The 22,781-nt window shown below is 43.6% G+C and overlaps 1 protein-coding gene across 1 annotated transcript; it reads right to left on the minus strand.

Annotated features, from left to right (window-relative positions):
- Nucleotides 1-380: 380 nt before the first annotated feature.
- On the minus strand, nt 381-22,167 carry LOC146634225 (voltage-gated potassium channel subunit beta-3-like). Its single transcript, XM_085375908.1, has 14 exons — nt 21,869-22,167; nt 12,352-12,395; nt 12,228-12,265; nt 11,454-11,533; nt 10,994-11,038; nt 7,418-7,462; nt 6,386-6,429; nt 4,496-4,582; nt 2,707-2,792; nt 2,417-2,537; nt 1,304-1,398; nt 1,054-1,174; nt 863-951; nt 381-473 (listed from the first exon to the last, which is right to left on the minus strand). The coding sequence occupies exons 1-14, from the start codon at nt 22,165-22,167 to the stop codon at nt 381-383; spliced, it is 1,287 nt and encodes a 428-aa protein (XP_085232034.1).
- Nucleotides 22,168-22,781: the final 614 nt, after the last annotated feature.

Genomic DNA, 22,781 nt, shown 5'->3' on the forward strand with positions numbered 1-22,781 from the left:
ATTATTTCCTAACTAGAAAAAAGTTTGTGCTTCTGTTTGTACGGATACACGTTTTATTGTTATACATATTTATGTGTTTCACAGTTTCATAAAATCTAGATTTTTATTTCTGCAGCTCCTCACAAACATTGTTTAATTAAGGAACTTCCATAAATCCCTACATGATTAACTAGGAAACAAACATATTTACATTTTAATGGTTTTACCATAAAAGTTTCCTTTGATACCAGCTTCAAACCTTCTCGTTATTTTTCTCTGTTTTTAACTGTTTTCGTGTCACAGTTTATCCATCTAAATATTTTACTGTATTAATGAAGATGTGAAGATTAATACAAGAATAAATATTTCTGATTATCTACAGTCTGAACTCTTCCTCATCTTCATCTTCTCGCCTCCTTCTTCACATTTCTTGGCTTGTTGCCCAGCAACGCGTCCATCTCGGCGATGAGGGGCGGAGTCAGCTGAGACAGCACCTGAGGGACAGAACAGGAAGTGGTTAGTGGCTACCAATCACAGGCCTCAGACTGGACCTCTGACTGGTTGTTTCCTGTTATTGTCGCATTTTTTGTCTTTAACAGCTGATTTTTTATTTAAAATGTGAACTTCCTGTCATATTTCTGTCTTTGCTGTAGTTTTAGCTGTTGTTTATTATTCTGCGTTTATTCAGAAACCGTAAACTTCAGTCAGCCATCTCGTCATAATAAACAAATATATATTTGTTTATTCCAGACTGAGGCTAAATCTGCATTAGTTCCCTCAGATGTTCCCTCGCTGTTTGCAGATCTTGAAGATCTCAGAAACGTCCCAGAAGCTGTAACGTGTACTCGGGGTTAAAGGTCAAGGTTCAGTGCCACGTTGTTACCCTGACAGAGCCGAGGTTCTCCAGCAGCTGTTCTGTGTTGGAGACGCCGAGCAGCACCGAGCTGACGCCTTCACTGCGGAGACACCAGGCTGGCAAACACACAGAGACATCAGTTAATATCACACACACACACACACACACACACACACACACACACACACACACACACACTTGTGGTGCTGTAAGATTACCAATGGCCAGCTGAGCAGCCGTGCAGTTCAGCCTGTCAGCCAGCAGGTGGAGCTCTTTGATTTTGCTGAGCTGCTTCTTCCCCTCATCGCTGCAGAGGCGCTCCTTCAGCCAAGCATAGCCCTGCACACACACACACACACACACACACACACACACACACACACACACACACGTATTGATCAGCAGGGTAACAGATGGCCTCATTGTGCTGCTCCGAGCTCAGATTGATGGTGTTTGTGCTGCTTGTACCTTCATGGCGGCTCTGGAGCTCTCAGGGACGCCCTCGTTGTATTTGCCCGTCAGCAGGCCACAAGCTAACGGGGACCAGGTCATGGCTCCGACACCTGACAGACACACAGACCTCATGTTGGAGCACTTTTGTTAAACGGGTCTAAATTTAGAGGCGGACCTGAACAGCTGCTGTCCCCACAGACCTCGGCTGGGTCTCAGCGTCCAGTTAAAGACACAGAGCAACATTTCATCATCGCACCAGCCTGAGAGCTCATCAGTGACAGCTACTGACAGAACAACAGACACACAACCGCTGATCGCACAGCTGTACTCTGTCAAAGTGACCTGTGAGCAACAGTAAACATTCCCACACAACCCACAGCTCCCACAGCTCCCACTACAGTGTTTAACGCAGGTCAGCCTTCTACCTGGCCGATGAGATCAAAGAGATGAGATTAAAGCAGGTTCATGGTCAGTGTGTGACCAGGACCACAGCTAAAGAGGTGGCCAGGGGTGGTTCCGGCCCCTCTGAGAAACGTCCTGTCACATAAATGTAACCACAGCTGGAAGTTAGTGGAAGCTGGACGAGGTAAAAGCAGCCAGACGAGCCTCGAGCTGACAGCTTTCACCAGGGTGATGTTTTGAAATTGGCAGTAAAACCACCGTCATCATTCACTTGTCAGCTCATGAGCTCCGAAACCCTCCTTCCTGATTCTAATGAGACCAAATTTCCAAACTGAACATGATTTTTTTTATTTAGTAAGGCCTGGAGACCAGAAACACATCAGGGACAAGTTTACAGAGCCCCCTGCTGGTCATAAAGAGGAATGCATATTTAATGCACTCTAGCACTGACTCGTGTTTCAGACCTGCACACTGCAGCTGTCTACTACTCAAAGGGTTGATGGTTTGAGTCCAGCTCCTCCAGTCTGCTGCAGCTCAGACTGCTCCTGGTTTACTTAGATGATGCAGGACGTGGTTCATAAGGCCGAGCAGACATGTCCTGTAACTGTGCGATCATCACAGTTCTGTGTTCGGCTTTCTATAAGAAACCTCAGACACTGATGAGATAACTGAGAAACCGTGTGTGTGTGTGTGTGTGTGTGTGTGTGTGTGTGTGTGTGTGTGTACCGATCTTGTGGTAGAGTTCGGGCAGGTGCAGCTCCACTTTGTCTCTCTGGAAGTAGTGATACTCGGCCTGCTCGCACACCGGAGGGATCAGGTTAAACTGCCGCGCAATGGAGTACGCCTCCTGGTGGACACACAGGTGAGACACACTCGGGTGTTTCGTTAATGAATCTGTCGTGAGATAGAAGCTCATCTCTGTCTATATTTATTTATTTTAATATACAGTATCAGGAACATAAATGTCAAAGCTCAGAGTAAAGCTGTGCAGGTCCCACAGCTGTGAGTTGTGTTACCATGATCTCCACCACGTTCCAGCGTGACGTCCCCCAGTACATGGCCATGCCCTGCTCGATGACGAAGGTCATGGCTCGAACGATCTCTGCAAAAAGAGAAACCAGTGAGTCCCAGCTGCACACAGACTGAGGCTCTCTGCTCTGCTTCATCCAGAACAGGAAAAATGATGTTTTCATCGTGGTTAGACAGAACGCACTGAGACAGTAGATAAAGTTCCATTTCAAACTTTTACATTTGTCTGCTGCAGAGAAAGTTTCATTCACTAAACGTGATGAGCTGTAGCTTTCAGTTACTGAAAACTTTAAATACTGTTGTATTTTGTCTCCATGTGGAGCTACTTTGTTCACGTGTTTGTGCACGTGTGTTTGTGCTAGAGATGGACCGATCCGATATTACATATCGGTATCGGTCCGATACTGACCTAAATGACTGGATCGGATATCGGAGAAAAATAAAAAATGTAATCCGATCCATTAAATATCACGAAAGCACCTCACAAAACTTGCAACACGCCGTAACTCGCCTCTGAACGTTAGCATGTCGGAGCAGTATGCATCACGTGATAGAGCGGCTGTGGCATGCGGGACCTGTCGGTGGTCTGGATAGCATTTGGAGCTTCGCTAGCAACCCGGCATTTCATCTCCGACAAAGTTATCCCCGAGAGAAGTAAAGCAAGTGTGTAAGTCCATCTCTGAATGTTTGTAAAGCATTCCTGCATTAAGCTTAACGAGCGACTGCCTCTCGCTCTCCGGCTGCTACTTCAATCGTGAAACTGCTTAAATGATCAGCTGATCGGCTTTTCTGTCGCGAGTCCGTCTTTGTTTTTGGCCCACTTTGCACCAGAAAGAGGAAACCAGCGGCTGAACAACAGCAGCACGTTTAAGCTTGATAAGCTGTTGTTAGAATTTATTTAATATTACTTTCTACTCCAGGATCTTTTTCTACGTAGCTGACGCTGGTAACTGTGCAGGGGCGGATCTAGCAAAGTTTAGCTAGGGGGGCCGATAGGGCATGAACAGGGAAAAGGGGGCACAAAGACAGACTTTTCTTTCTTATTCTCATTTAAAATGTCGAGCTTTTAATAAATAATTATCTGACACCCAAAGTTTTAATTTGATGTAAAATGAATAGAAGTCAATTACTGTATATAGTGACTATTAAGTCTAATATATATACCCTAGTAAGCTATAGTACTTTTTCCTTTGGGAAGGTACCATCTGTGCAGTCTGCAATTTTGTTGAAGAAAGATGTTGAATCTATTTAATATTTCTTGAAAAATAATTGATTTCTGTGCATTTTTTTTCACACTGCATCAAATTAAGGTTGATTACGTCGATTAAGCATCATGAGGTGGAGTGTGAGGGGTGGTTCCCTATTTTTTATTTATTTATTTTTGTTGTTGCTGGGAGTTGGAACCCTATTAGTTAGGTTGCTTAATATTTACGCTAAGTACTCTTTAAAATACCAGAATAGGGAGGATGGTGTAGGTTTAAGTTTATTAGATTGATCAGTATTGCTGAACTATGAAACATTTTTTTTGCATACAGGTATAACAGAATAGCTTTAGTGTAGTTGTTGTTTTAAACTTGAGTATGAACTTATACAAAATGCAGCAAGATATTTAAAAAGCAGTTTTGTTGATTAAAAAACACTATATCGGATTCATATCGGTATCGGCAGATATCCAAATTTATGATATCGGTATCGGTATCGGACATTAAAAAGTGGTATCGTGCCATCTCTAGTTTGTGCACGTGTGTTTGTGCACGTGTGCTTGTGCACGCTGACCCTCCATCGGCGCGTTCACGTCCGTTCTGTTGGCGAAAACGATGTCCACATAGTCCAGCTGTAACCTGGAGAGCGAGCCACGCAGACCTGCAACACACACGCAGATGGCCATTCTCAGCATGCCGCCATGATTCAATCAAATAATGAAATCAGTTTTATTTCCAGCCTGAAGGACACAAAGTGCAGCTGTCACTCAGCCCTGCAGCATCTGTGAGTTTGGCCCTCGCGGGCCTCCGTATGGCTCACACTGAATCATTTTCTCTCCTGCAGACACTGAATTTTGTGTTTCTGATCAGCGCTGCACATGAAAGTGATCAGATGCTCTGCTGGTGGAAAAGCTGGAGGTGCGTGGGAAACGTGGTGGGCGCCTCCTCCACCTGCACCGTCAGCAGAGACGCTGTGAGCGTGTGCATCTCTGACAGCTCCACGGAAACCTGCGTCTGCTCTTTCTGTTGTTTCTGCTGTTGTTTTGATGACTGTTTTTGGTGTGAGCTGACAGCAGGAATTATCTCAGACGACCTCGTGGAGGACGCTCGGAGGACTCGGGGGGTTTGAATGACGCTCAGCAGCAGCGCGGCGAAGGCTCGACGTCCTGGATTACTGCTACTTTATCCAGACTTAAAAGATCAGCACAGGAAGATTCTGCTGCTGGCACATCTGTGAGGAGCGATTCAAACACAGCCAGTGTAGTCCAACATAAAGAACCGGACCCTGTGAAGGTCCAGCAGTTTGTCTTTGTGGTCTGACCCTATCAATCAGCTGTGGTGTTACATCATCACCAACGTGCCAGCTAAGCAGCGTTCTGTAACACTCAGAATGTTTGTGCGCTCACAAATCCTCAAAGTGCTGCAGAAAACAGACGAGCTGCACATTCTGCTCAAACAGGATGAAGCTGCTGTGTTCAGCTGCTCCCTTACAGACAGTCGTGCACACGTGTGACCGGGATCAAACCTGCAGGCCTCTGACTGTGAGGTGAATGTTTAAACCATGAAGACACGAAGCCTCCGAATACTTCTTTCACTTCTGTCGTGTATACCAGCTGTTTTACAGGTGTAACATTTTAACAGATGGGCCCCTGGAGAAAGCTCCACCTCCTTTCTGCAGCCACTGTAGCTCCGCCCACAAATGTACCAACTGTTGTGTGAAGGTTGAGCATGTTTGTGTCCTTTAGAAAACCTCCAGAGAACGTTAGGACTTCCTGCTTTTGCAGGACGAATCATAAAAGCAGAGCTGCTGCTAGATTAGTCTGACGCCTGGACCAGGCTTTACATCAGCGGCACGAGCGGTGCGTTTACTGTCCTGCTGCTCCAGCAGATGAATAAATAACTGGAGGTTTCCACGAGGCCGCGAGTGTCTGTGAGCAGCTGCTGCAGAGACGTTCATCAAAGATGAGAGTTTGTCAGCATCACGGCGACTTCCTGCCACGCTCTCAGGGGTAAATTTAGCACTTAGCATTTCAGAAAGTGATTTAAGTGAACTGAGCTGTTAGCAGCTTTCAGTGGGACGGATGATTGATGCTGCTCAGTGTGTGTGTGTGTGAATGTGTGTGTGTGAATGTGTGTAACTCCTAATCCTGTCTCGGTGTGACTGAGCCTCTTAAAGCCTCGACGACCTCCAGCAGCTGACAGAGGACACTGACTGACCGCTGACAGTAATTAGTCTCTGACTTTTCACCGCTCCGCCTCGCTCCGCCTCCTCACATGCGACTCTGAGCTGCAGAGTATCCGAGTAAATGTACTCGAGTTTTTCAGCGTGCTGTGTTTGTGTGACAGATGCTCCTCCACACCATTCAGAGCTGTGTATGAACTATGTGCAGAGGATTCTGGGTAATGTAGGAGAAGTGTGCAAATGGTGTGGAGGGTATTTACAATGTGTTTGAAGGGGGTTTACCTTCAATGATGTGTTTCCGCGACAACCCTCGCTCCGTCTCTGCCCTGTAAACAAACGAACAGTGACGTCACGGTGATGTCACGGTGATGACCTCACAGAAGAACTGAAACGTTAAACACGCCACAGTCACGTGACTTTGACGCTGAGCGTCTGTAATCTCATGTGGTCACAGTGCAGAGAGGACACTGTTACTGTCACTAATCTCTTCTTCTCTCTTCAGCTGCTCCTTTAGGGGGAGCTACACCAGCCCGCCTGCCTACACCTCCTCCGACATCAGTGTCCTCTGTTACACCGACCGTCTGCATGTCCTCCACAAAGCTCCCCTCGGCTGCAGCAGGTCTCACCTCCATCTTTAAATCGTTAATTCTTTCACTCTTGCTGCTTCCTTCTGTCACACTCCAGTGCATGGAGAGGCGCTCCGACACTTGTCTCCGCCTACTCCACCCTGTCGTGTCTCTCTTCTTCACCTTCTTCTTGCCCTGACCCCTAGTAGACTCCCCCACCTTCACTCCCCCTGTTCCTGCACCTTCCTCCACCCGTCTCCCTCTCATTCACACACACGTATTCCTTGTGTGAATACCTCCACCTCTCCAGGCTCTCCTCCACCTGCTCCCTACTCTCACCACAGGTCTCAGTGTTGCCCACAGAGACTCCTGACAGACCTCATCCATCAGTCTGTCCTCCACCCCTAGAGAAAACAGTTCAGAGCTGATTCCTGATATAATCCCGCCCCCGCCTTGACCTAAACCAATCATATAGCATGAAGCCCATCTTTCATATACAGTCTGTTGTCAGTGGTCATGAACAGTAAGCTACATCTTTGTTTCCTGAGTCGTTGTGGCTTCAGCTGTTCCAGTTTTCAGTGTTTCCGACCGAGTCTTTGTGCTAGTCATTATATCTCACTGACCTATGGTGCAGAAGCACCTGTGACACACACATTCACACAGCTTCAGTCTGATGTATCTGCAGTCAGAGCTGATCTGAGAACAGTGCAGGCACTCGTGATTATAGTAATATGAAAGCATCACTCACTGTCCGCCCCAGTAGAGCTTAGTGGTCACCACATAACTGGACCTCCTGGTGGAGACACACACACACACACAAGTTATTTCAGTGGTATTGCTGTTGCACCGCCATCAGTCAGTGTGAGAGATGGAGCGCGGTTGGAGGGAGGGGAGGAAACGATGGAGATTAAAATGAGTTGGAGGAGACGGATGGAGGGAAAATCTGCTGAGTCACACATCAACACGTCTTCAAGACAAAACACACGTTATTATTCTGGGAGTTTGGTCCAGCAGCACCTCGCAAACACAGCAGTGTGTGTGTGTGTGTGTGTGTGTGTGTGTGTGTGTGTGTGTGTGTGTGTGTGTGTGTGTGTGTGTGTGTGTGTGTGTGTGTGCGTTAATGTGAGTCATGCTGAACGTTTGTGTTTACATTAGCTGGACGCTGGTTTTTATGCCAACATGTAATAAGGTTACTGTAGCAGCTGCTCTGTGCTTCACTGTGTCAGACACAATGTTTAAATCATCACCTCTTCAACCTGAGCCTGAGGTTGGGAAGAGTCCCACAGCTCTGGAAAACCTCCTGTGTTGTACCAGTGCCAAAGACTTCACGCCCCAAGGACCTCAACAGCTACAGGCCGGTGGCTCTGACATCCCACCTGATGAAGACCCTGGAGCGGTTGGTCCTGGCTCAGCTTCGGCGCCTAACAAGCTCATCACTGGACCCACTTCAGTTTGCCTACCAGCCTGGCATTGGAGCGGATGATGCCGTCATTCACCTCCTACATCGTTCCCTCGCTCACCTGGAGACCGCTGGAAGCACTGTGAGAATCATGTTCTTTGATTTCTCCAGTGCCTTCAACACTATTCTTCCCTCGGTTCTGAAGGACAAGCTGGTGAACTCTGGAGTGGACCATCACCTCACTACCTGGATCCTGGACTACCTCACCGACCGACCACAGTATGTGAGGACTCAGGGCTGTGTGTCGGACAGGGTCGTCTGCAGTACGGGGGCCCCACAGGGAACGGTTCTGGCTCCGTTCCTCTTCACCATCTACACTGCAGACTTCTCCCACAATTCCACCCAGTGCTTCCTGCAGAAGTTCTCTGATGACTCTGCAATAGTCGGCCTCATCACTGATGGGGACGACAAGGAGTACAGAGGACTGACTCAAGACTTTGTGGACTGGTGCCAGCTGAACTACCTCCAGATCAACGCCAGTAAAACCAAGGAACTGGTGGTAGACTTCCGCAGGCACAAGCATTCTCCACTGCAACCACTGAACATCCAGGGTATGGACATTGAGGCTGTGGACAGCTACAGGTACCTTGGTGTTCATCTGAACAATAGACTGGACTGGACTCATAACTCAGACGCCCTCTACAGGAAAGGGCAGAGCAGGCTGTACCTGCTGCGGAGACTCAGGTCGTTTGGGGTGGAGGGCCCACTCCTGAAGAAATTCTATGACTCTGTTGTGGCTTCTGCTATCTTTTATGGTGTGGTCTGCTGGAGCGGCAGCATCTCTGCTGGGGACAGGAAGAGACTGAACAGGGTGATCCGAAGGGCCAGCTCTGTTCTAGGATGCCCTCTGGACCCAGTGGAGGTGGTGAGTGACAGGAGAATGGCGGCTAAGCTGTCATCCCTGATGGACAACATCTCCCACCCCATGCAGCAGACTGTGACAGCACTGAGCAGCTCCTTCAGTGGGAGACTGCGGCACCCACGGTGTGGGACGGAGAGATTTCGCAGGTCTTTCCTCCCCACTGCTGTCAGACTCCACAACAAAGACTTTAACTGAACAAACACACACATCCACACATGTGCAATAACACTAAGTGCAATAATCTTTTCTGGCATCGTTGTATTTTTACTCAGTTGTATATAGTATTTGTATTTGTATTCTATTTTTATCTTATTGTATATTTTTATTCTATTTTATTCTACTGTATATAGTATTTTATTTTATTCTATTCTGTACAGCTGTGTACTGTATTTATTCTTATTGTATTCTAATTTTTGCCTCATAACTTTTGCACTGTCCACTTCCTGCTGTGACAAAACAAATTTCCCACGTGTGGGACTAATAAAGGTTATCTTATCTTATCTTATCTTATTAACCCAACGTTATAAAATATCATATGTTTCACTTATTTATGTTCCAGCACTAAACTGCTCTCAGTATGCTTTAAAAACATGTTTATATACGATATGACATCATAATATAGTCACTTCTCTCATTTTTGCTGTTAAAGATTTAGTGTTAGAAAAATCACTCACTACAAATTCAATACGAATTCAAAATTTTAAATAGGATAAAGATTAAAATTAAGCACAAGCTAAAAAAATGAATCAAAAGATCCCTGAAATTAGTATAGACTTAATATCTTCTTTTAAATCAATACAGTTATTTTTAAAAATGTAAGAAATCACAGAAACGAAAAATATCCCAAACATATATTGATAAAATTACAATTCAAAGTAAATATTATTAAATTAACTTTTTTAATAATTCTTATTGTAAAAAAATATGTTAATCGTATTTTTTAAAATAATGAAGAAATAAATACGTTTGAATAATGAGATAAAATAACATAATTTCCATTAATTACATTAATTACACATTATTTCCAAACCTAAAAAAAATCTAACAAATTGTAATAAATTTAAATACAAAATTTATATCACAGAAAAATGATGAAGTGAATACACAATAAAATTAATCTAATCTAATCAAAATATTTAAGAGACACTAAAAAAAAATGTAAAAACAGGTAAAATATTAATTCACCAGTTTTAAAGCCAGAATCTCTCAATCCCAAACATTGTTGATATAAATGAAATGATTTCAGAAACTGGTCATATGTCCAGTTTACATCCTGTTTTTCTTGGTTTCTCACAGGTGTTATGATCTAATGTTGGCAGTGTTTGTTTTGTGTGACTCCTCCCACCAGAGGATGGCTATGGGTTTTTTTCCCTCTCTCCTAGGAGGTGGACACCTGGGCGTGCCTGCTGAGTAGTTGGGTGGAGTCTCTTCCAGTCCTTGGATTGGATAATTGGCTAATCACCTCCAGTACTTAACTACCAGATCACAGCCACCTGGCTCCCTCTCTCCTAACCTCCACCATCCAACAAAAGAACCTGTGTTTTGATTCGTTGCTGTGTAGAGTTTCTTTGACAAAGTGATTTGCAAGTATAACCTTGTGTGTGTGGTGTTAGTACTTCAATTTTGTAAATAGCTGTAAATAGATTTATCAAGTAGCAATCGTGTATTTTGTTCACCTTGTATATATCCTTCACTGCAGCAGCCTAGTAGGCGTGAGAAGCCATTTTTGTTGATTACGTTTTCTCCTGTTTTTCATTTAGAAAGTTCGGTAAGTGAATTGTCTTTTGTTTGGTTTTCATTTTGTGTAGGAAAGCGTAGGGACCATTAGGGAGTTTTGTTTGTTATTTTTGGCACTGCTCACTGTTGAAGAAAATAAATGACTGCTTAGCACTTTAAAAAGATGTTGTTGGTGTTCTTGCTTGGGTGGAGTGTGAGTGGGCCAACTTCTTCTTCTCGCCTAGACTAAGAACGTAACACAGGCTAACAGTGACCAGCTGGTTTACCTCCATCCTTTCTTCTTCAGGATGTTTCCCAGAGTCGTCTCCGCCCTGAAACACAAACTCACACAATCAAAGATTTACATCCAGATTTCAGACAATCTTATAAATGTAAGACATTTAACCTTAAAAATTCTTTAAGATAATTCATCTTTTGTGTATAAGCTGAATCAAAGAAACTCTTATGAGAGAAGAACTTGGAGGGTTTATTATAAATAGAATCTGAGGCCGGATTTGCTTTTCAGAGTTTACATGTATGTTTCATGTCTCTGAGAGCAGAGGCAGAGGGGGTTTTTGTTTTTTAACGTGCACTCTGCGACGCCCCCCGGCGACCTCCACTGTGTCCATGCAGCCGCCCTGCAGCGGTCTATACATCCTTTCTTATGGACTAATTAAGGGTGCGGTGCAGCGAGGTGGACGGGAACCAGCTGAGATCAGACGAGCAGACAGACAGTCGGTACTGTACCTCCCCGAGGCATAAACCTCCGCTGTGTCGAACAAATTCACTCCGCTGTCGTACGCCACCGTCATCACGCTCTCTGCCATCTACACACACACACATTAATACAAGCACAGATCTGCAGAAGTGGTTATGTAATATGTGTTCATGCATTTAGCACACACACACACACACCCCTACATTACTAACAGTGGACCGTCTGTCTGCACTGACCAAGTGAGGACCTCGTTTCTTTGGAAATATAACTTAAATCTATTTTTTAATGTAATTTCAAACTAAAATGAAACCTGACAAACAGCTTTTTGATTTTTCCTTCAAAACTTTCCAAGCAGGAACTTTGATTTCCTGTCTCCGGAGCCTCGGTCGCCTTCAGTGGAGCCAAAAATGGACATGAAAGGATGTGAAGCAGTTGTTAAAGACGTTCTTATAAAAGTACAGCTGCTTTAACTATATTATTTTTAACATTTAAACATGCTGACGTGACTCAAATATTCCCAAAATAATCACAGACGCTTCATCATTGAATAAATTAATTGTTGCATATAATACACCTCTGACAATAATAGATATATGGAGAGTACAGGTGAACTGTAAATGGCAGAAAAAAGGTCAAACCTAGAAGAGCCACGTTAAAAGTATATACTGACTTCAAATAAATTCACTAGACATCCTGTAGCTTGGTTTTAACTGAACCCTTTTGGTTTGCAGGTCCTCCGTTGGTGAGTGGCAGTAGCCAGGTCCACATTTGTGTAGGTAAACAAACACACCAACACTTCGTACCTCGTCAGAGATCTGAGAACCAAATGTCACCCATGTTCCTGTGAAGACAGAAAAAAGTAACACTGACTGTGTGTGCTGGATATATGGAAATGTGCTTACAGTGTGTGTCTGCTGCAGCTCTCACCCAGTCCTAAGCAGGACACCCTCAGCCCAGATTTCCCAAGATTCCTGCAAAACAACCAAATCAGCAGGTCCACTGATGGATCATTACACCAGACTAACCCTCCTGTTACATTAACAAATAAATTCATTTATTTATGCATCATTTAAAGGCACAGACTGTAAATGCTGTTTTATAGATTTGTTTTTGAACTACATGGATCTGTTTTCCGCACACATCCGCATCATTGTAGTTTGTGTCTCCAGATTCATATTACACAGTCATGATTCAGTTTTTGCTAAATAAATGATGACACGGTGTAATATGTCATGTGTTCATCTGAGGCTGTGTTTAGGTCAGAGTGTTTAATTTATGTCCTGATACGTAAACATTTAGAACTTAAAAAGGTTTAATTTCTTTTATACTTCACTGCACTGATCAGTGTTCATGGTTCCAGTTTGACTGATGTTTCGATCAAGTTTAGTGCTTATTTTTAATGGTTTAACAATCGATTTGTTCTTATTGCTGCTGCTGTTGTTCTTCATTGAGTTTCACATCCTGTGGACTCAAATTCCACTTTCTTGGTCTTCAGTTTGTTGCAGCGGTTCTTGTTCTGCTCTGCAGCCTCAAAGAGCTCAGCACAGAGACACTTGAACCAGAAATCCACTTTAGCAGGAACAAAGACTTCTATCATCACCGGTAAGATAGCGGAGCTGGGATGGCCACAGGGTGAGTCTCTGAGGAGCACCACAGCAGTGACCTCATGGGCCTGCTGGCTGGGAAACGTGAGATGGCTGGTGATTGCTTATTAATGTTCAAAATAAGTTCATGGAGACTCCTCAGTATTCTTTCTTTTTTTTTTAAATCAGCCCATTTTACAAGCACTCTTTAAATGACCGTAACTCAGTTAGCATTTGTGCCAGAGAGATTTAAATGGTTTCAGAAAGAAGAAAAGACAAACTTTACGGCTATATTTGATGTAGAGCAGCGGTCTCCAACCTTTTTTGCGCCATGGACCAGTTTAATGCCCGACAATATTTTCACGGACCGGCCTTTAAGGTGTCGCGGATAAATACAACAAAATAGTACCGGTACCGAAAAAAAGAAAATTTATTCATAACACACGTGAAAAGACCCAGGAAAACTGAGTAAATGATAAAAACGATAACAAAATAACGATGAAAACCGATGAAAACCCTGAAAACTATACATTGCACACCTGAGCCTCAACTCTCGCGGCCCGGTACCGGACCGAGGCCCGGGGGTTGGGGACCGCTGATGAAGAGCATGAAGCCTTCTGAAGGTACTGTCGTCTGAGTACAGGCAGAAAAATCAGCTCTGCCTGCAGTTTACTGTGTGCGCTTCACTTTACTGTAACTCCTCAAAACCACTTTGGGCTAGAATAAGTTGAGCTCCCAGTCAGAAATGGAGTCTGGAAAGTCCCATCAACTCACATTTCCAACTAAGCCAGAACAGCTCCAAGTTAACAATTCAAGATGGCGGCACTAAAGGTCAACAGTACCAAAACTTTAAGGTGTACTTCTACCGTTACATACCTGTGACTCAGTAAGTAAGCAGTGCACTGATCAGACTCTATGAATGTTCTGCACTGATGTTTTTTTAAGTGCAAAACGTATTATCATGTATTGCTGGTGATACCTAAAAAGTCACGTGTTTCCTCGCTTTATCTTGAACACACTAACTCGGGTTTGACATCATTCCCAAGTTCAAACATCCGTGCTCCCATGTATTTAAGTCCACTCAGTCTGTATGATCATTAAAGGGGTAAATGGACTGCATCATTGTCCTGGACAGAGAAAGATGCTAGTTTCAGCTGGGAACAGTTGGGAGCAGTCGGGAACAGTCGAGAGCAGTCGGGAACAGTCAGGAACAGTCGGGAACAGTCGGGAGCAGTCGGGAACAGTCGGGAACAGTCAGGAACAGTCGGGAACAGCAGGTACGGCAGCAGGTAGCTCCGCATGTTTGATTAGGCAGCTTTATGCTGAATCCAACCCCAAAAGGGATTTTGAGATCTTTCACTTACATTAAATACCAACATTAGCTTTGTATGCAGACGGTCAGCGTTGTAGCTTTATCGATGATTTGATCGCGTTAGCGTCTAATTGATTTGTTGCTCTTGTCAGGCTGATACAGTGATGACCACTGTATCAGCCTGACATATAAACAGTGTTGGTCAAGTTACTTGAAAAAAGTAATCAGTAATTAATTACTGATTACTCCCCCCAAAAAGTAATCCCGTTACTTTACTGATTACTTATTTTCAAAAGTAATTAATTACTTAGTTACTTAGTTACTTTTTAAAAACACGATTTACAACCTGAAGAGGTGATAAAGTGATAGATCTTTCAGCCCAATTCTACTTTTTCTACATAATCCATCATACAAAATGTAATCAAATGGAAAAGTCTCTTTTTTTTAACTTGTTTTATCAGTTTTAATCTTTTAACTTTATGCATCAAGCAAAACATTTAATTATATGCAACATTCTCTGACTTGAATAAATTAGTTTAACATTTAAACCTATTTTCTACACATTCCAGCACATAAAATAAAATATTTTTTGTGTTTTCACTCACTCTTTCAAACAGATGCAAGTAAAACACAGCAGAAAATAAATAAAGTCAAAGACTCAGCGGTCCTTTTGCTCTATTTTCACCTGTAAAGCAGGAGCAGGGTAGGCGGAGGGTTACCCTGGTGTAGGTGTGCTGCGGTCAGTTGAAGAATCCGCGCGAGTGTCTCTGTGAGTTTCCCATCACGTCGTAGCTACTCGGTGCTTGCTTGGAAGTTTAGGGGTTTTTTTCGCTGTAAAAAGAAGTTTTCTTCCCACGCACGATGGACGCTAATGTTTTTGTCACTTTTTATGGAATCAAACTCAAAGTAAGGTCAGTACTTCCACGCTTTAAACGCTGCACGCTCATACTCTCTCCCACACTCGATATATTATCCATTGTTGATCTGCACACAGCTGCTGTCACCAACGTCGCACTTGCTTACGTCACTGTCATGAGACATTCTCGCAAAAAAAATCACGGTTTTAGTAACGCAGTAACGCAGCGTTCCTACGGGAAAGTAACGGTAATCTAATTACCGATTTTGCAATAGTAATCCCTTACTTTACTCGTTACTTGAAAAAAGTAATCAGATTACAGTAACGCGTTACAAGTAACGCGTTACTGCCCATCTCTGCATATAAACCACACGCAGCATCAACAGCCTCCACGAGATTTCATTGGTCATCACCTTGTTAATGTGCTCAGTGGCAATAAAGCACACTGAGGTCATTCAGGGCCAGACTGAGGTCTGCAGCCAGGCTAATGAGGACTGCTGCCGCTGCATTTAGGGAGCAATAGCAGGAAGATTTAAAGTCACTGTTGGCGTCAGCAGCAGTGCATGATGGGAGCTGTGGTCATCAGTCAGGATGATTTAAAGCTTTATGTCGAAACCAATCAACTTATCGCACAGTGTGATTACAGCAGTGCCTTTAATTTAAGCAAACTCGCTGTACATTCATCAACATGAGTGTGAGGTCAGAGGTCACAGAGCTGAGGCTGATTAACGCTGTGCAGATGCTACAGAACATACATGAGGGAGGGAGCGCATGTTTCATGTCAGGATAAAAAATACCACAAACAGCAGCTTCAGACGGCGCTGCTAAAAATACCCCCAACAGCAGCAGCAGCTGACCAATCAGCTGTGTTTTTACTGACGTTTACAGTTTTCACACATCAAACACAGCCAGACACAAACATCCAAACATCAGCCGGCCGCTTTAGAAACACCTCCACCTCCCTCTGTTCAAGTCTGGCTCTGATGAAATGACCTCCAGTCTGAAAACCAGCGACACGCTTCAGTGATCGAACAGAAAGAGACTCAATTAAAGTCTGACACGTAAACTGACTCGAGTAATTCAAGTCTGCAACACTCATTCACATCCAAGACCGAGGCGCTTGTGTTCGAGATCAAACAAAGGCTCACATCGAAGTGGAATAAGTATAAATCCATGACATTTACCTCTAAGTCTGAGGCAAGAAAACAAGATTCACATGGAAGTTACCAAGTCTTACACCAGCTCATTGAGGTTTCAACAATCGAATTCAAAGTCGAGTCTGAAATCATCAATGATGACTCAAATATGAGTCCAAGCTGAAAACATATTCATGTTAGTGTCCAAGTTAAAGTTAAGTCTAGGAACACGTCTGAGCTGAAAACATCCAAATTCACATTAAAATTCAAGGTCAATCCAGCAGTTTTTAAAAACTGCACTTCAAGTATTTCATTGAGTTATTTTACAGGAGTAAAGCCTAAAGTTAAGGACACATCCAAGCAACAATAATTACAACCCAAGTCCTGATTAAAGTCAGCAGTTTAAAAAACGCAGTCTGAGACCAAATTACTGGACAGAAGCTGTTTACAATGTGCACATCAGATAGATTACATTAAAGTACAAGTCAGGTTAAATAGATAATAATTGATATATATACATATTAGAGTCCAAGTTCGTTCCACCGTCTTCAAACAAGTCAGCACACAGTAAGAGTTTATCATGCAGTTCAAAGGCATTATTTCCAAGTCTGGGTCAAGTCTAAAATCAATTACAGTCAAGTGAATCATGCATGTAGTCCAAGTCCACAACCAAAGCGTGATTTAGACTTCTGCAGGAAATCTATACTGTAACTTGTGATGCAACTGGAAACCTCTTTTAACCCAGTGCTCTAACCTCACAAATCATCCAGTCATTGCATCGAGTCTGCGTTTAGCCGCATTCTCGGGAGGCTCACGTCAGGTGACGTGGAAGAATATGGGGCTAAAAAGAGTTTCCAGTTATGCCCTGAGTTTTGTCGTTGATTTCCCGCAGACGCATAATTCAAGCTTGTTTCTCAAATAAAGTCATTTTTCATCTTGAGACAACAGGATTCATACCAGATCCAAGCCACTGGTTTTAAAATGTAGTCTTAGCCCAAGACATGAAACCAAGCAACACTGTCATCAATACTCCTTCATAGCCGGATGTCAATAACGTGCTTCATTGTAAGTCTTGTAAACCATTTCTGTGCCTACGTGTGAGCTCCGGTCTGAGTTCGTCAGTCTTGCTCTGGCTGTGACAGTCCAGGTCCTCAATAATCACGTTTAAGAAAACTGGCAAGTCAAATGTGATTGATATTATATGTTTGATTGAGTCCAAATCATAGACGTTCATGCACACGTCTGAGACATTAAGGCCCAGGTTAGTGTCAGTAGAGTCCGAGTCACTTGTGCTTCAGTCAAAATCAAGTCATTGATGTACGTGAAGTCAGGATCAACAGGTAGAAAGACACGGAGATTCTAAGTCATCGGTTTTAGTACCTGAGACCAAGCTTTCAATGCTAACATGAGAATCATAGTCAGCAATAGTCATGTCAAATAAACATCCAAAGTTTCATGTCCAAATGCAAATCCTGACAAAATCATTAGATGGGACCCTTTTATGTCAGTGATGAAGTCCTGGTGTTAGATTTATGTCCACGTCCACTTTATTCTTGGTCTGGTACAAGCTCTGATCTTCATATGTGAGTCATAATCTGAAAGTGAGTCAAGCAGACGTCTGAGGTACTCGTGAGTCTGTGCCCAGGTTGGTGTCAGCTCACGGCATGTGCTTCATGTTTATGGTGACTGATGTTAACGCCTGAGTCCAGGTCACAGTCCACGATGAATTCATCAATATTCAATCAGGATCAATTCTGAGCCTCGCTTTGAGTCATCAATATCTGAGAGACGAGTCGCCCTGAGACGCACACTCGTATCAATATCTGGCTTCAGACCATTAATATTTAACCCGACTAATCAGTATTCAGACTACATACATGTCACCTGATCGGCTCTACCAAACGCATCAATCAGCAATATAGAATCAATGCCAGGGAGGGGGCGGATCAATATCTCTGATCGGTTTGCTGTACTAGCTCGTTGTTGCTGGTCCTGACAGAACGACCCCGGGTACACAAACGCACACACACACGTGTATGAAACATGAACCTGAGTCACGCTCTGCACCTGTCGGGTCACATGACCACCTCTTTGTGTCACTCTCACTGCCTCACCTGTACTTCATGTTGCTGTAACGCCCGAGGGCCTCCTTCATGTGGGCGTGGCCTAGCAGGGTGTTCCGCTCCGAAGGCTCGGCCCTGACCTTTACCTGGCAGATGGGGGCGCTGCTGGTGTTTGCCGCCGCCCTCCGCTCCTTCAGCTGGTGCTCGCTGGCCCCTCCACCGCCCCCACCTCCTCCCATGTTACATGCTATGGACACCTGCATCCTGATTGCCGCGGTAACGAACCTTATGATTATACAAAGAGTTCTAAAGTCTCAAAGCATGATGAGGAGACCGCCGCTGCCGCCAAGGATGCCAGTCGCTATGGTTACGATGGAAAGAATTCATGAGTGGGATGTCAAGTTTGAGTCCACCCGCTGCGTTTGAGCCAATCAGCCAATCAAAGAGATGCAAACAACTTTCCTTCAGTGTGTCCGTCTGTCGGACACCACCGTCCCACAGCAGGAGCCCCGGGAGCACAAGGAGGAGGAGGAGATGATGAAGAGCGTCCCAACAAAGAAGAAGAAACAGAGACGAGGGAACGCGATGCAGAGATGAACGCAGGAAGAAGAACTGGGCGTCCGTCCGTCCTCTGGACTGTGCCGCTGAGCAGGAGAGGGGGAGAGAGGGAGCCCCTCCCCCGCCTGTCATTATTCAGAGCTGGTTGGCTGTACACTGGCCGAGCGAGCATTCAACAAAGAAAGAGAGAGAGGGAGCGCGAGGGCTGTCACTGTGCAGAGAGCACTGTGATAATTGCTACTGTCAGACAGCATCATGGGAAACATGCTGTTAATGTTAGCGAGCTGGAAGCAGCTGAAGGATCTCACCTACAGCCCCAGCACACCTGAGCCTCCTTCATCTGCATCGCATTTAATGAGAAACATGCAGATTAATGCCTGCAAGAGGCAATCGCGACCTGCAAAGAAAAAGAATTAAAAATGTCCCCTCATACATCAGCTATTAAACCCCGGAGAGCGATTGCTGAACAGCAGATAGACGCAAGCAGGAAAAAGCAAAAAGACAACTGTGAAAAAATAAAAAATGACAGAAAAAACAAACAATAATGGAACAAATTTGACAAAAAAACCCAACAAAAACAGAAACAAGAAGGAGAAAAACATGAAAAGGGAATCAAATTGATGCAAGAAATGAAGAAAAACAACAACAACAACATGACCCCCCAACAAAAACAACCTCTAGGAAAAACAACAGCAAAAAATGTAAAAACTCATAAAGGGTCCTAAAAAGCCAATTAAGTCTAAAAATGATAAAAAAAAAAAACAAAAATGATTTAAATGCCTCAAAGGCACATACAGTTACATGGAGGGGACTTTTCCAACTACACATGCCCTCAAAGGGTCACAAAGCTAGCACAAGACAACCCGACAGAAGCAAAAACGGGGGGAAAGCTACTACAAAAGAGAAAACATGGACAAATAAGAAACGTTTCAGATTTTCAGTGAAATTACAAGTCCATAAAAAAAACTACAAACATCATGGCTGCTTGTTTTTGCTGTCACTGATAACAAAACAGCGCCACCTGTGGCCGCAGGAGGAACTACAAGACAAGCTCCTGAAGCTTGGAGGACTCAAATAAACTGAGAGAAGAAGAAGACACATGAACCCTTCTCGTATCCCTGATGAAAGTTGATTTTTGGCATTGGTTTAATTTCTCAGGATGTTTCCTGCACATGACAAGATGATGAAGACCCTCCCCCACTCCTCTTCCTCCATCGGACACACTCGTGTGCGCTCATAAATGCGCTGCAGCAGTGCATTAGATGTGAGTGCAGACTCGGCAGGACGCCCGAGGCCAAAGGTTTGGTGTCACTAATGTGGATTACAAGAGTAGCTGCACACTTAGGCGCTGCCTCCATCTCTTCCTGCTCCATCACAAACACTTCACCACAGAAAAGTGGCTCCACGAACCTCCGAGCGATCAGGAAGTATCATCATCAAACCTTCATCTTTGTCTGCAGGCTCCTCTCAGCAGAGACAGCCCGTCACATACACGCTAACGTTTACTAACGAAGGTTTCTGCCTGCATTCTGTCTGTTCGTCTGTTTGTGTTTTAATAGTAAGAAAAGTAGCTTTTGTTCTGCCATCATCACTCCTACGCAGAATTAGAATTATTAGTATAATTATTATTATTAGTAAATAAATTTCAGTGTTTATTTGAAAAGCCGTGGTTTTTCTCAGTGTTTATTTTGAAAAGGCGTGTTTTTTCCTCAGTGTTTATTTTGAAAAGCTGTGTTTTTTCTCAGTGTTTATTTGAAAATAGCACATTAATATATTTTTTAAAGCTGATAAATAATTTTAACTAATTCTTCATTCAGAAGTCCTATTTCAAATCTGTCCAATTTAAGTGCTTAAGTCAGGTGTAATGATTATTATTATTTTTTATTATTATCATTATTATTTTTCACGCTATTTTTGTAAAACATTATTTTAATTTTATTGAATCTTTTCGAAAATAACACATCTCTGTTCCCATATTATATATTTTTTAGATTATTACAGGTTTAAGACACGTTTAGACATATTTTTTCTTTTTTATTACAGTGAGCATCCATAGAAAATACAATTCAAAACTGGAAAAACTGACTTCTTTTTCTTCTGTTAGAGGTTTCATTGGAAATCTATCAGCTTAATGCTAAGTGGTCTGATGACTTTCAGTTATTAATAAAAATACATTGATGGAAAAATCAAACCCATTCAGAGCTGCCATTAAAGAAGAGTGTAGTTCTGAGTGATTTGATTTCTGGCCTCTACTGTTTTATTATTATGTAAACATCTGTGTTGGGTGTAGTATTTAGCCAGTGGCACTAACTCTCCAGTGGAGACGTCCCAATGGAAATCTGATGAAACACTGAGCTTGTTTTGTTTTTTTAATGAGGTTTACATGGACGTCTGTCACCTGTTCTCTCACTGAGGATCACTCTGTACTGAAACCCAATGATTTTACAGAAGGTTGTCAGACACAGTGTTTGGTAATGTAGCGTGACCTCGGTCTGCAGAACAAACTGGTCTGTTCATCGACATATTGATCAGGTATCGGCTCGCGTGCTGCTGCCAGCTGCTCACATATTTACACTGTTTCAGTTTTATATATGATAACATTAGCTGAAGTCAGGGATGATGCAGCGCTCACTCTGAACACACACACACACACCGAGCTGATAAACGACTGGAGCAGAAAGTCTTTAATAACAGAAATGTGACTCAGCAGCTCCAGGAGCCAATCAGAGTGAGCCGAGGAGGACACCACACACCGGTCTGACCAGTAACAGCTGCTCTCCAGGTTAACCAGTTCAGCTATCTTCACATTAAAACCAGCTCATCACTGTAGCCCAGTAAAACCAGTTCAAACTGCCATGTGGTTCAAATTATGTGTTTCAGTGTGCCTGTGCCCTCTGGTGGTTACTCCGTGTTACTGCACCTGTCTTTTATGTCACCTGTATTGCATGTCCCTCTGCTCCATGGTGATGTCACACTCCTTCAGGTAGATCTCAAGGCGTCGTCTCTCCATCAGCCTCCGGGCGGCCTCCAGGATCTGAGATGCCAACACCGACTCATCTTTCTCCTTCACATCCTTCTTCACTTCCGTTTTCTCTGGTTTCCCAGAAATCCCCCTGTTTACTTTGGGCTTCTTGCTGAAACCATAGAGCTCCTCCACTGACAACTTTCCAGCTTTTCCTGCTACGGCTGCTGAGGGTCCAGCGGCTCCTGCGGCTGACGCCCGACCCGCAAACATGGCTGACACTGAAATGATAAAACAGGCCTTAAGTCAGCAATTTAACCCAGGAACCCATTAGCTGTGTGGTATTGTTTCGTTTATTGTTCCAGGCTTTAGATGTATAATTTACAAGTTTGCAAAATGCTGCCTGTGTGTAGCTACAGTGACTGATCCCACAGTCTTACCAGCCTTCCTGCAAATGCGGTCTATCCAAGACACTGTGACAATCAGGGTACAGAAACTTCCAGAACAGAAAGCTAAACGTTTGAGTCTCTGATTTCTGTACTCTGGCACAAGAACATCCTGTCATACAGAAGCTTTTTCAGCAAACTTAAAATGATCGTGCATGTACCTTCTTGACACATAACGATGCAGATGGGTCACACATTTGTAACAAAGGATAAGTACAGCAGCTTTCTAGTTTGAAAAATAATAAAATTACACCTGTATGGATGATGTCCTGCTTCGCTGTAACACAATTTACACATCTGAGCTCCAATGTAGCAGTTTAGACTTTCACGGTTTTCCTTGCTATTCCTGGCTGTTGTTTTAACACCAGCAGAATGTTTTTGTCTTCTGCTCTAGGCTGTGGCTACTCCATAAATGACAGGTCGCTGTCATGAGGTTACCAC

The sequence above is a fragment of the Diplotaxodon limnothrissa genome, linkage group LG3 (genome assembly GCF_057381915.1).
Source record: "Diplotaxodon limnothrissa isolate DT_005_m linkage group LG3, D_limnothrissa_male_GT1.1, whole genome shotgun sequence".
Taxonomy (NCBI): Eukaryota; Metazoa; Chordata; class Actinopteri; order Cichliformes; family Cichlidae; genus Diplotaxodon; species Diplotaxodon limnothrissa.